Here is a 13,774-nt window from a genome sequence, read left to right as displayed (position 1 = left end):
TTTACCGCTGGCCTCATTCTTCAGTACTCCCCACCCCGCTGCACCGATCACCAGGGAGCATCAGCAAACAATATTACATCAGGACCACTTCCATCTTCTACACCGGCTCCTCAGGGGGTCGCTGAGGCTGCTCCGATTACATTGTATCTACACCGCGTTCCAAATTATTATGTATTTTGGATTTAAGTGTCATAAAGATGTAATTTTTTGTTTTTCAATTAAACACATGGATGGTATTGGTTCACTCTAGATCCCTGAAATCCATCTCGAACACCTGTGATAATTAGTTTTTCAGGTGAGCCCAATTAAAGGTAAACTCCTTCGGCCCCTTTCACACGACCGAGCTTTCCGCTAGGGTGCCATGCGTGAAGTGAACGCATAGCACCCGCACTGATACCTGACCCGTTCATTTCTATGGGTCTGTGCACATGAGCGTTTTTTTTTCACACTTCATTTCTGCGTTGCGTGCGAATCGCAGCACGTTCTATATTGTGTGTTTGTTCACGCAGCCCTGGCCCCATAGAAGTGAATGGGGCTTCAGTGTAAAACGCATTGCATCCGGATGGTTGCTGGCAGATCAAAACTGATTGCACCCTCGTGGAAAAAACGGAGACACTGAACGCAATCGCAGACAAAACTGACTGAATTTGCTTGCAAAATTGTGCGAGTTTCACTGAACTCATCCGGACACGATCTGTATCGTTCGCGTGAAAGACGCCTAAAGAAAGACGTTCCACGTTATTGAACAGGCCACATGTTTCAAGCAATATGGGAAAGTAAAAGGATCGCTCTGCTGCCGAAAAGCATCAATGCCTTGGAGAAGAAAGGAAAACAATAGATATTTCACGAAAACTTAAGCGTGATCCTCGTCCTGTGAAGAGATTTGTGGCTGATTTAGAGATGGGTTCAGGCAGATAAAGGCAGAATGGGGAAGGTTTCTGCCAGACAAATCATTCAGATTAAGGGCTCATGCACAAGGCCGTTGCCCGGCCATGCCCATATTGCCCCCCGCAAACAGCGGGTCCTCAATATGCTGGCACCGGCCGTGTGCACCCCACATCACAGATGTGGACTCATTGACTGGGTCCGCAATCCGGAAGGTCTGGTGCAGAACGGAGGCACCGAACCCCACGGAAGCACCACAGAGAGCTTCTGTAGGGTTTCTGTCCATGCCTCCGCACCGCAAATAAGTATGGACCCATTTAAGTCGAATAGGACTGGATCCGTCTGCGGAATCTGCACGGATGTTACCTGTGCATTGAGGACTGCAAAATGTGGTCCCCAATGCACGGAACGGTGCATGAGGCCTAAGAGAGCAGCTGCTAAAATGCCATTGCAAAGCAGCAAACAGGTATTTGAAGCTGCTGGAGCCTCTGGAGTCCCGTGAACCTCAAGGCCTAGGATCCTCCAGTGCATAAACCGACTATTTGGCCACTGCTAACCAGTGCTCACAAGTAGAAGCGGTTGCAGTGGGCCCAGACATACATGAAGACTGATGAGTGCTGTGCAACCATGGATGGTCCAGATGGCTGGAGTAGTGGATGGCCACCATGTCCCAACAAGGCTGTGAAGTCAGCAAGGAGGTGGCGGAGTCATGTTTTGGTCCAGAATCACGGGGAGAGAGCGGGTAGGTCCTGACGGTGCAGCATCTTCTGAGTCACTGGCTGCCAAGGGCATAAAAGGAGAGAAACCCGTGGCCACCATCCTCCCCTGACCTCAACCATATTGAAAACCTTTGGAGTCTCCACAAGCAAATTCAAGCAGAAGCTCTCCAAAAACTCATAAGTTCAATGGATGCAAGAATCGTAAGGATGATATCAAAGAAGGGCCTGATGTTACATGTAACTTGGCCTGCTAAGATGTTTTTGATGAAAATAGCTTTTGATTTCAGTAAATGTGACCTCTTAATGCTGCAAATTCAACAAATCGCAATTATCAGCTCTTTACAACCTATAAAAAGTTTGCTAACTCTCTTCTGCATTTTTGTTTTTTCATTTGGGAAAAAATACTGTTATCATTGGGAGGTTTGTTAAAAAAAATTAGATTTATACTCTAACAGCTGATAACTGGAAAATGATACTGTCATTTGTATCGATCATTTAAGAACATCAGAGAAAAATATCATTTGTATAATAATTTGAAATGTGTACATTTAGGTTGTGCTGGTTACATTGTATCTTCATTGTAGTTCCTCTGGTTACATTGTATCTACATTGAGTTGCTATGGTTACATTGTATCTACATTGAGGTTGCTTTGGTTACATTGTATCTACATTGGGTTGCTAATGGTTACATTGTAGTTCCTCTGGTTACATTGTATCTACATTGTAGTTCCTCTGGTTACATTGTATCTATAGTGCGGTTGCTTTGGTTACATTGTTTCCACATTGTAGTTCCTCTGGTTACATTGTATCTACATTGATGTTGCTTTGGTTACATTGTATCTACATTGTAGTTCCTCTGATTACATTGTATCTACATTGGGTTGCTATGGTTACATTGTAGTTCCTCTGGTTACATTGTATCTACATTGTTGTTCCTCTGGTTACAATGTATCTACATTGTAGTTCCTCTGATTACATTGTATCTAAATTGGGTTGCTATGGTTACATTATAGTTCCTCTGGTTACATTGTATCTACATTGTAGTTCCTCTGGTTACATTGTATATACATTGTAGTTCCTCTGGTTACATTGTAGCTACATTGATGTTGCTTTGGTTACATTGTATCTACATTGTTGTTCCTCTGGTTACATTGTATCTACATTGGGTTGCTCTGTGACATTGTATCTACATTAAACACCAATTAGAAAGCACACATATTCAAAATATTAAATTTTATTATATACCATAATTACATTATAGACACAATAAAACCCATAAGGGACAGATTATGCTGGAGAGAATATGGAAACAATGTATCCCCCCCGATTACACTAAACTAGTAAGGACATGAAGGCAATAACATAAAATTATAACCATCATGGTTAAGTAACAAACGACGCCCCCAAGAGGAAGCGACGGCGAAACGTACGTCAGGGTGGTGTGTCTCCTGATCGCTGGTTGGTATCCCCACAGTTGTGTCCATGTATGTGTATGTTATTAGGCTGCTCAGGAGTAATATTGTGTTGGGGACTTGTTCGCATTCCCGTCACTTGTCTCTACTACACATTAGGCATTGTGCCCTCTGAGATGGAGTGTTAGTGATGGACGCTGGGTGGGTGTAGGATTCGGGCAGTGTTTGTTACTTAACCATAATGGTTATAATTTGATGTTATTGCCTTTGTGTCCTTACCATTTCAGTGTAATCGGGGGACACACATTGTTTCCATATTCTCTCCTGCATAATCTGTCCCTTATGGGTTTTATTGTGTCTATAATGTAATTATGGTATATAATAAAATTTGATATTTTGAATATGTGTGCTTTCTAATTAGTGTTTGTTGTTGCTTTATCACACATTATTGGCTGCGATTTGTTTAATGTTGGAGTTGATTGTATCTACATCGAGGTTGTTCTGGTTACATTGTATCTACATCGAGGTTGTTCTTGTTACATTGTATCTACATTGAGGTTGATCTGGTTACATTGTATCTACATTGAGGTTTATCTGGTTACATTGTATCTACATTGAGGTTTATCTGGTTACATTGTATCTACATTGAGGTTGATCTGGTTACATTGTATGTACATTGAGGTTGTTCTGGTTACATTGTATCTACATTGAGGTTGCTCTGGTTACATTGTATCTACATTGAGGTTGATCTGGTTAAATTGTATCTACATTGAGGTTGATCTGGTTACATTGTATCTACATTGAGGTTGTTCTGGTTACATTGTATCTACATTGAGGTTGCAGTGGTTACATTGTATGTACATTGAGGTTGTTCTGGTTACATTGTATCTACATTGAGGTTGCACTGGTTACATTGTATCTATATTGAGGGTGATCTGGTTACATTGTATCTACATTGAGGTTGACCTGGTTACATTGTATCTACATTGAGGTTGCTCTGGTTACAATGAATCTATCTACATTGAGTTTGATCTGGTTACATTGTATCTACATTGATGGTGATCTGGTTACATTGTATCTACATTGAGGTTGCTCTGGTTACATTGTATCTACATTGAGGTTGCTCTGGTTACATTGTATCTACATTGAGGTTGCTCTGGTTACATTGTATCTACATTGATGGTGATCTGGTTACATTGTATCTACATTGAGGTTGCTCTGGTTACAATGAATCTATCTACATTTAGTTTGATATGGTTACATTGTATCTACATTGAGTTTGTTCTGGTTACATTGTATCTACATTGAGGTTGCACTGGTTACATTGTATCTACATTGAGGATGCACTGGTTACATTGTATCTACATCGATGTTGTTCTGGTTACATTGTATCTACATTGAGGTTGCACTGGTTACATTGTATATACATCGAGGTTGTTCTTGTTACATTGTATCTACATTGAGGTTGATCTGGTTACATTGTATCTACATTGAGGTTGTTCTTGTTACATTGTATCTACATTGAGGTTGATCTGGTTACATTGTATCCACATCGAGGTTGATCTGGTTACATTGTATCTACATTGAGGTTGATCTGGTTACATTGTATCTACATTGAGGTTGTTCTGGTTACGTTGTATCTACATTGAGGTTGATCTGGTTACATTGTATCTACATTGAGGTTGTTCTGGTTACGTTGTATCTACATTGAGGTTGTTCTGGTTACGTTGTATCTACATTGAGGTTGATCTGGTTACATTGTATCCACATCGAGGTTGATCTGGTTACGTTGTATCTACATTGAGGTTGATCTGGTTACATTGTATCTACATTGAGGTTGATCTGGTTACATTGTATCTACATTGAGGTTGTTCTGGTTACGTTGTATCTACATTGAGGTTGATCTGGTTACATTGTATCTACATTGAGGTTGATCTGGTTACATTGTATCTACATTGATGTTGATCTGGTTACATTGTATCTACATTGAGGTTGTTCTGGTTACGTTGTATCTACTTTGAGGTTGTTCTGGTTACATTGTATCTACTTTGAGGTTGTTCTGGTTACGTTGTATCCTCATCATTTCTCACTCATCTTGCAGAGTTTAGCCGCCGCTGGTGCGTCCTCAATGACGGGACTCTCAGTTACTATGAGAACAACCACAGCTCCACTCCTAATGGCGAGATCCGCATGGATGAGATTGTATGTGTGGCTGTCATCCCCCCGGACACCCATGGGTGAGAACCTCAGGACTGTCACCCGCTTGTGATTTGCACACAGGGGATTGTGATCCTCACCTTCTTCTTTCTCCCTCCTCACAGGTATGAAAGCACTTTTGAGATTTACACTAAGTCCGAGAGACTCTACCTGTTTGCAGCAGATACCCCGGAGGAGGCCAGAGAATGGGTTAAATCCATCACTAAGGTAGTAATATATTGCTCGGCATCAGTCCTGGATACGTTTATGGGGAAGCCTCACTTTTTATTAGGCAATCGCAGAAATAGCAACTGCCAAATTCTCACTTGTCTTCTCTTTTAGTGTTTTTTACCTCTGAAGGCTGAGGAGCTGCTGAGTTATGATTTTGACCGGATCGGGAGGCTGCAGTTTAAAGGAGGGCGGAGCCTGGAGCGGACGAGGGTGGGCTGGTTCTCCCTCTGTAAGACCTACCTGTACACCTACGTGGAAGATAACGAGACGGTGGAGGTCATCAACTTGAGGAAGCTCGTGGAGCTGTGTACGTCCGGGTAACAACAGTCTGTGACGCGGCTGGACAGGGATTCTCGGGCTGTTCCTACCGGCAGGAAGCGCCCGGTGGTAATGAGTAATTAATAATGTTGGATTCTTGGTCTTTACAGCCACAAAAGATAAAGATATCCTTGTCCTGGTGGAGAAGGGGAGGTAGGTGTCAGCGGTTCACAGCGTGGAGCAGGTGCTGCTTATCTCCTGCGATTCTGCATTCATTATCTGCACGTTTATTCCCCGCAGGATAACTTACATCTTGGCGGAGAGGAAGCTGGACTTCGCCGGCTGGGCCGCCGCCATTCAGAAGGCGAGCAGCACGTCTGGCGACACTCTGTCCGAGCAGCAGCTGACGGACTCCGACGTCCCCTGCATCGTGGAGAAATGCATCGACCACATCTCAAGTTTCGGTACATTTTACCTGAAAGGGGGGTGGGGGGCTTCAGTGGCCATTAAACCTGGGTGATGTGGTGGTCCGGGCTTCAGTGGTCTTTAAATCTGATAAGTGATGGACGGGGCTTCAGGGTCTTTAAACCAGGGAGAGATGGTGTTCTTCAGTGGTCGTTAAACCTGCAAGAAGTGGTGGACGCAGCTTCTTTAAAGGGGTTCTCCCATGAAAAATGTTCTACAGTTTTCAAACAGCACCTGGATCTGAATGATTTTGTAATTGCAAGTAATTAAAAGTTTAGCATAGCCACTGAGTTGTTCAATGAAATGTATCTGTAGAGCGCCACCTGCTGTTTGTTCTTTTCCTTATTTCTTTGTCCGGCTTTACTGAGGCCTGTTTCACACTTACGTTGTTTTCTGGTATTGAGATCCGGCAGAGGATCTCAAAACCGTAAGAAAACATTTTCGTTTAGTCCTCATGCATTCTGAATGGGAAGAAATCCGCTCAGGATGCATCAGGATGTCTCCCGTTCCGGCAGCATTCCGGTTTGTGACCTGCAGTTTTGTGTCCTGTCATAAAAACGGAAAAAAACGGACCCGTCACCGATTGACTTTCAATGTATTTAGTGAAGGATCCGGTTTGTTCCGTTTTGATTTCACACAACTGCATCCTAACGGAACGGATGCATCCTGATGTGCAAAATCAAAACGGATCCATTTGATTCCGGTATTGAGATCCTCTGCAGGATCTCAAAACTGGAATTAAATGGATGTAAAACAGGCCTGAGAAGGTCGCACATGCTCAATTTTATCTTTCAACTGCCTCCTGAGCTGTGATAGGGAGAGAGCTGCAGCAGAATGGACAAGCCTCCTGAGCTGTGATAGGGAGAGAACCGCAGCAGAATGGACAAGCCTCCTGAGCTGTGATAGGGAGAGAGGTGCAGCAGAATGGACACGCCCCCCCAGCTGTGATAGGGAGAGAGCTGCAGCAGAAAGAACACGCCCCCTGAGCTGCAGCACAATGGACACGCCCCCTGAGCTGCCAGATTGATGTTAATCTAGCAGAGTAATGAATGGGGAGATCTCTGGATCCATGTGAGGTCCAGGGCGCTGGTAGAAAAAGATTGACAGGTGCTATATGATGTGTGATTTTCATTCAGTGGGCATTTAACCTGGGAAATGGGGTTGATGGGGTATTATCAGTTATTAAACTTGGGAGAGGTGCTGAGCGGGGCTTCGCTTCTGTGCAAAATGCAGCATATTAGGCCCCACCCCTTTTCCGCTAAGCCCGGCCCTCTTGGCAATCTAGGTGCAGCGTTTTCACCCTAAAATTAGATCTTCAAAATAGTTTTGACACAGTTTTGGGGGAGGTCTAGGCGCAGTCACATTTGTAAATGTGGGACATCATCTAATACTGTGATCGATCCTCAGGGGTGGGATCTGAAGGGATCTACAGGAAGAGCGGGCAGAACTCCAAGATCACAAGTCTACTGGAAGCGCTGAAGAAGGACGCACGGAGCGTGGTCCTAACGGAGGAAGAACACGTGGACAATGTATCCGACGCCCTCAAGAGGTTCTTCAGAGGCATCGGGGAGGGAGTGTTCGCAGAGCATTGTATGCAGTGGTTGCACGTGACAGGTGAGAGCGCCATTATCTGCAGTGTAAAGGGGAACTCCAGTCACCATTGATCGCACAGTCCGTCCCTTTATTTCATCCATCATGCCTCATCCTAGCCTCCTGCTGTGCACAACATCGCCCCCTGCTGTGTAATGTGCTGTTACCCCCTAGGGGCAGTAATATAGCTATTATAGTATGATCGGGCAGCAGGTGGTCTCTCAATGCCTTGTCTTTCCCAGGAATCGAGGATGAAAGCGAGAGGATCCTCAAGTACCAGGAGCTGCTGCAGAGTCTGCCCCCGGTCAACAGGGCGACGCTCAAAGCCTTAGTCCGCCACCTGCACTGGTGAGAATCTGAATGTCCGGACTCTGCCGTTATAAACAGTCTCGTCCTCAGGCTGTCTCACCGGGATGTCTCTTTATTGCAGCATCCAGCACTTTTCTGACATCAATCAGATGAGCATTCACAACTTGGCCATCGTGTTCGGCCCAACACTCTTCCAGACAGACGGACAGAACTACAAGCCGGGGCGAGTGGTGGAGGACCTGATCTCCCTCTACCTGCCCATATTCAGCGTATGTACCGGGGATAAAGGGTTAAAGCTTGTTACAATGTATCTCTCACATTAACATAGTCACAGATCGTGACACTAGGTGCTGACAGCGTCGCTGCCCCGTAGGGAGGGGTCGGAGTAGATTTTATGACGCCTAGCCGCCAAACTGCATGAGATTTCTGTTTCTTTTGCTCATTTTGCGCCTTTCCGTTTGACGCCAGCTGCTGTCACTTCTTTATGCTCCTCCTCATAGGTGGACAGTCAGGAAATCCAGAAACAGCTCGACATCACGTCCACCATCATGAAAGTGCGCAATGAGAACCAAGTCAGACGCAGGGTGAGACAGCGGCAGATATATCGCCCCGCGCCAGTCTTATTATAATCGCCATCTCAGTCATCACTTGTTTCCTCTGTGACACAGGGATGTGATTTCATCTGCACCGTCTATCTGATGGAGAAGAAGGCCGAGTGCGAGCAGAGCGTCCATGTGAGTGACCTCCAGCCACAGATTCCCTCATATTACAGCCTGATAACAGGGAGGCTCAGCAACTGGAGGCTTAGTGCCCCGTTAATCTTAATGTAGGGCCGGACAGATTCGGGTCATTATATGTTTAATGATTATTTTTTCTGGACCTTTAACTACTAACCTGACTAGTAATGCACTGGACCGGGCTGACTAGTAATGCGCCGGACCGGGCTGACTAGTAATGCGCTGGACCGGGCTGACTATTAATGCGCCGGACCGGGCTGACTATTAAAGCGCCGGACCGGGCTGACTATTAAAGCGCTGGACCGGGCTGACTATTAAAGCGCTGGACCGGGCTGACTATTAAAGCGCTGGACCGGGCTGACTATTAAAGCGCTGGACCGGGCTGACTATTAATGCGCCGGACCGGGCTGACTATTAAAGCGCCGGACCGGGCTGACTATTAAAGCGCTGGACCGGGCTGACTATTAAAGCGCTGGACCGGGCTGACTATTAAAGCGCTGGACCGGGCTGACTATTAAAGCGCTGGACCGGGCTGACTATTAATGCGCTGGACCGAGCTGACTATTAATGCGCTGGACCGGGCTGACTATTAAAGCACCGGACCGGGCTGACTAGTAATGCGCTGGACCGAGCTGACTATTAATGCGCTGGACCGGGCTGACTATTAATGCGCTGGACCGGGCTGACTAGTAATGCGCTGGACCGAGCTGACTAGTAATGCACTGGACCGGGCTGACTATTAAAGCACCGGACCGGGCTGACTATTAATGCGCTGGACCAGGCTGACTAGTAATGCGCTGGACCGAGCTGACTAGTAATGCACTGGACCGGGCTGACTATTAAAGCACCGGACCGGGCTGACTATTAATGCGCTGGACCGGGCTGACTATTAATGCACCGGACCGGGCTGACTAGTAATGCGCTGGACCGGGCTGACTATTAATGCACTGGACCAGGCTGACTAGTAATGCGCTGGACCGGGCTGACTATTAATGCACCGGACCGGGCTGACTAGTAATGCGCTGGACCGGGCTGACTATTAATGCACTGGACCAGGCTGACTAGTAATGCGCTGGACTGGGCTGACTAGTAATGCGCTGGTCCGGGCTGACTATTAATGCGCTGGACCGGGCTGACTATTAATGCGCTGGACCGGGCTGACTAGTAATGCGCTGGACCGGGCTGACTATTAATGCGCTGGACCGAGCTGACTAGTAATGCACTGGACCGGGCTGACTATTAAAGCACCGGACCGGGCTGACTATTAATGCGCTGGACCAGGCTGACTAGTAATGCGCTGGACCGAGCTGACTAGTAATGCACTGGACCGGGCTGACTATTAAAGCACCGGACCGGGCTGACTATTAATGCGCTGGACCGGGCTGACTATTAATGCACCGGACCGGGCTGACTAGTAATGCGCTGGACCGGGCTGACTATTAATGCACTGGACCAGGCTGACTAGTAATGCGCTGGACCGGGCTGACTATTAATGCACCGGACCGGGCTGACTAGTAATGCGCTGGACCGGGCTGACTATTAATGCACTGGACCAGGCTGACTAGTAATGCGCTGGACCGGGCTGACTAGTAATGCGCTGGTCCGGGCTGACTATTAATGCGCTGGACCGGGCTGACTATTAATGCGCTGGACCGGGCTGACTAGTAATGCGCTGGACCGGGCTGACTATTAATGCACTGGACCAGGCTGACTAGTAATGCGCTGGACTGGGCTGACTAGTAATGCGCTGGTCCGGGCTGACTAGTAATGCGCTGGTCCGGGCTGACTAGTAATGCGCTGGTCCGGGCTGACTAGTAATGCGCTGGACCGGGCTGACTAGTAATGCGCTGGACCGGGCTGACTAGTAACGCGCTAGTCCGGGCTGACTAGTAATGCGCTGGTCCGGGCTGACTAGTAATGCGCTGGTCCGGGCTGACTAGTAATGCGCTGGTCCGGGCTGACTAGTAATGCGCTGGTCCGGGCTGACTAGTAATGCGCTGGTCCGGGCTGACTAGTAATGCGCTGGTCCGGGCTGACTAGTAATGCGCTGGTCCGGGCTGACTAGTAATGCGCTGGTCCGGGCTGACTAGGTGAATGAAGGTGGTTTTCACTCAGTGTAATAGCCCTGACTCTGTTTTTCCAGATCGCAGTCACTATGACGGCGCAGGAGCTGACAGAAACGCTGCTGGAGAGGAGGAACATTCGTATAATGGAGGGGGATTATTGGAGATGCTCGGAGGTGGACGACTCTGGAGAAATAGGTGCGTTCCACAGGGTCAGTCTCAGCTCTGCCTGTTCCAGGCCTGAGTATTTTAAGTGCTGCAGTGGACAGATTGGCCACTAGATGTCAGCACAATAGCCTGCAGCAGACTGGCAGCTCTTGTTACATCCTGCTGTAAAGTTGTGACTTGTGGCTTCTGTCTGTGATGTTTGCATTCATAGAGCGCCCCCTACATTACTCGGAAAAAGTGCTGCCCATCTTCCACTCTCAGGTCAACAACAGCAGCCACCTGATTGTAAAGAAAGACCTGCACATGGATGCCATGCTGTATTATATCAGTGAGTAGTCGCCGACCACAACCTGCTCGTGTGTCACTGTCAGGCGTCTCCATTGTAGAAGTAAAGACACTGAAGCCTCTGACTTTCTCCAGAAAACAGAGTGGGAGAATCCAAGAACGGGATGATGAAGTTTCGCGAGGAAAAGAGTTTACTGGGCTTTGGTGCCAGTTTTCATGATCGTTACTTCATGTTGAACAGTACCATGCTACGCATGTACCGCGAAGTGAGGGTAAGTGACTGTGTACCCACAATCCTCCAGGTAACATCACTAGGAGACCATATTAATTATCATCAAATACCCTTTATTTACAGAATATAACTACTATAATACTGCTCCTATGTACAAGAATATAACTACTATAATACTGCCCCCTATGTACAAGAATATAACTACTATAATACTGCTCCTATGTACAAGAATATAACTACTATAATACTGCTCCTATGTACAAGAATATAACTACTATAATCCTGCTCCTATGTACAAGAATATAACTACTATAATACTGCTCCTATGTACAAGAATATAACTACTATAATACTGCCTCCTATGTACAAGAATATAACTACTATAATACTGCCTCCTATGTACAAGAATATAACTACTATAATACTGCTCCTATGTACAAGAATATAACTACTATAATACTGCCTCCTATGTACAGGAATATAACTACTATAATACTGCTCCTATGTACAAGAATATAACTACTATAATACTGCTCCTATGTACAAGAATATAACTACTATAATCCTGCTCCTATGTACAGGAATATAACTACTATAATACTGCTCCTATGTACAGGAATATAACTACTATAATACTGCTCCTATGTACAAGAATATAACTACTATAATACTGCTCCTATGTACAATATAACTACTATAATACTGCCTCCTATGTATAAGAATATAACTACTATAATACTGCTCCTATGTACAAGAATATAACTACTATAATACTGCTCCTATGTACAAGAATATAACTACTATAATACTGCTCCTATGTACAAGAATATAACTACTATAATACTGCCTCCTATGTACAAGAATATAACTACTATAATACTGCTCCTATGTACAAGAATATAACTACTATAATACTGCCTCCTATGTACAAGAATATAACTACTATAATACTGCCTCCTATGTACAAGAATATAACTACTATAATACTGCCTCCTATGTACAAGAATATAACTACTATAATACTGCCTCCTATGTACAAGAATATAACTACTATAATACTGCTCCTATGTACAAAAATATAACTACTATAATACTGCCTCCTATGTACAAGAATATAACTACTATAATACTGCTCCTATGTACAAGAATATAACTACTATAATACTGCTCCTATGTACAAGAATATAACTACTATAATACTGCTCCTATGTACAAGAATATAACTACTATAATACTGCTCCTATGTACAAGAATATAACTACTATAATACTGCTCCTATGTACAAGAATATAACTACTATAATACTGCCTCCTATGTACAAGAATATAACTACTATAATACTGCCTCCTATGTACAAGAATATAACTACTATAATACTGCCTCCTATGTACAAGAATATAACTACTATAATACTGCCTCCTATGTACAAGAATATAACTACTATAATACTGCCTCCTATGTACAAGAATATAACTACTATAATACTGCTCCTATGTACAAGAATATAACTACTATAATACTGCCTCTATGTACAAGAATATAACTACTATAATACTGCCTCTATGTACAAGAATATAACTACTATAATACTGTCTCCTATGTACAGGAATATAACTACTATAATACTGCTGCTATGTACAAGAATATAACTACTATAATACTGCTCCTATGTACAAGAATATAACTACTATAATACTGCTCCTATGTACAAGAATATAACTACTATAATACTGCTCCTATGTACAAGAATATAACTACTATAATACTGCCTCCTATGTACAAGAATATAACTACTATAATACTGCCTCCTATGTACAAGAATATAACTACTATAATACTGATCCTATGTACAAGAATATAACTACTATAATGCTGCTCCTATGTACAAGAATATAACTACTATAATACGGCCTCCTATGTACAAGAATATAACTACTATAATACTGCTCCTATGTACAAGAATATAACTACTATAATACTGCCTCCTATGTACAAGAATATAACTACTATAATACTGCCTCCTATGTACAAGAATATAACTACTATAATACTGCTCCTATGTACAAGAATATAACTACTGTAATACTGCCCCTATGTACAAGAATATAACTACTGTAATACTGCTCCTATGTACAAGAATATAACTACTATAATACTGCCTCCTATGTACAAGAATATAACTACTGTAATACTGCCCCTATGTACAAGAATATAACTACTATAA

At 44.2% G+C, this 13,774-nt stretch overlaps 1 protein-coding gene across 5 annotated transcripts in view; it reads left to right on the top strand.

Moving 5' to 3' along the window:
• The window catches only part of ARAP1 (ArfGAP with RhoGAP domain, ankyrin repeat and PH domain 1), a 138,020-nt gene that overhangs the window by 105,778 nt on the left and 18,468 nt on the right, over nucleotides 1-13,774 (top strand). For all 5 annotated transcript variants that reach the window (XM_040426568.1, XM_040426566.1, XM_040426570.1 and 2 more), the window contains exons 16-28: nucleotides 5,118-5,253; nucleotides 5,338-5,440; nucleotides 5,555-5,750; nucleotides 5,872-5,914; nucleotides 6,002-6,165; nucleotides 7,574-7,780; nucleotides 7,999-8,104; nucleotides 8,187-8,334; nucleotides 8,566-8,649; nucleotides 8,734-8,799; nucleotides 10,946-11,063; nucleotides 11,245-11,361; nucleotides 11,454-11,590. In XM_040426568.1, the coding sequence (XP_040282502.1) occupies nucleotides 5,118-5,253; nucleotides 5,338-5,440; nucleotides 5,555-5,750; nucleotides 5,872-5,914; nucleotides 6,002-6,165; nucleotides 7,574-7,780; nucleotides 7,999-8,104; nucleotides 8,187-8,334; nucleotides 8,566-8,649; nucleotides 8,734-8,799; nucleotides 10,946-11,063; nucleotides 11,245-11,361; nucleotides 11,454-11,590 (1,625 nt within the window). The remainder of the gene's footprint in view (nucleotides 1-5,117; nucleotides 5,254-5,337; nucleotides 5,441-5,554; nucleotides 5,751-5,871; nucleotides 5,915-6,001; nucleotides 6,166-7,573; nucleotides 7,781-7,998; nucleotides 8,105-8,186; nucleotides 8,335-8,565; nucleotides 8,650-8,733; nucleotides 8,800-10,945; nucleotides 11,064-11,244; nucleotides 11,362-11,453; nucleotides 11,591-13,774) is intronic.

The sequence above is a fragment of the Bufo bufo genome, chromosome 3 (genome assembly GCF_905171765.1).
Source record: "Bufo bufo chromosome 3, aBufBuf1.1, whole genome shotgun sequence".
NCBI classification, from domain to species: domain Eukaryota; kingdom Metazoa; phylum Chordata; class Amphibia; order Anura; family Bufonidae; genus Bufo; species Bufo bufo.
This window is presented reverse-complemented; position numbering and strand designations above follow the sequence as displayed.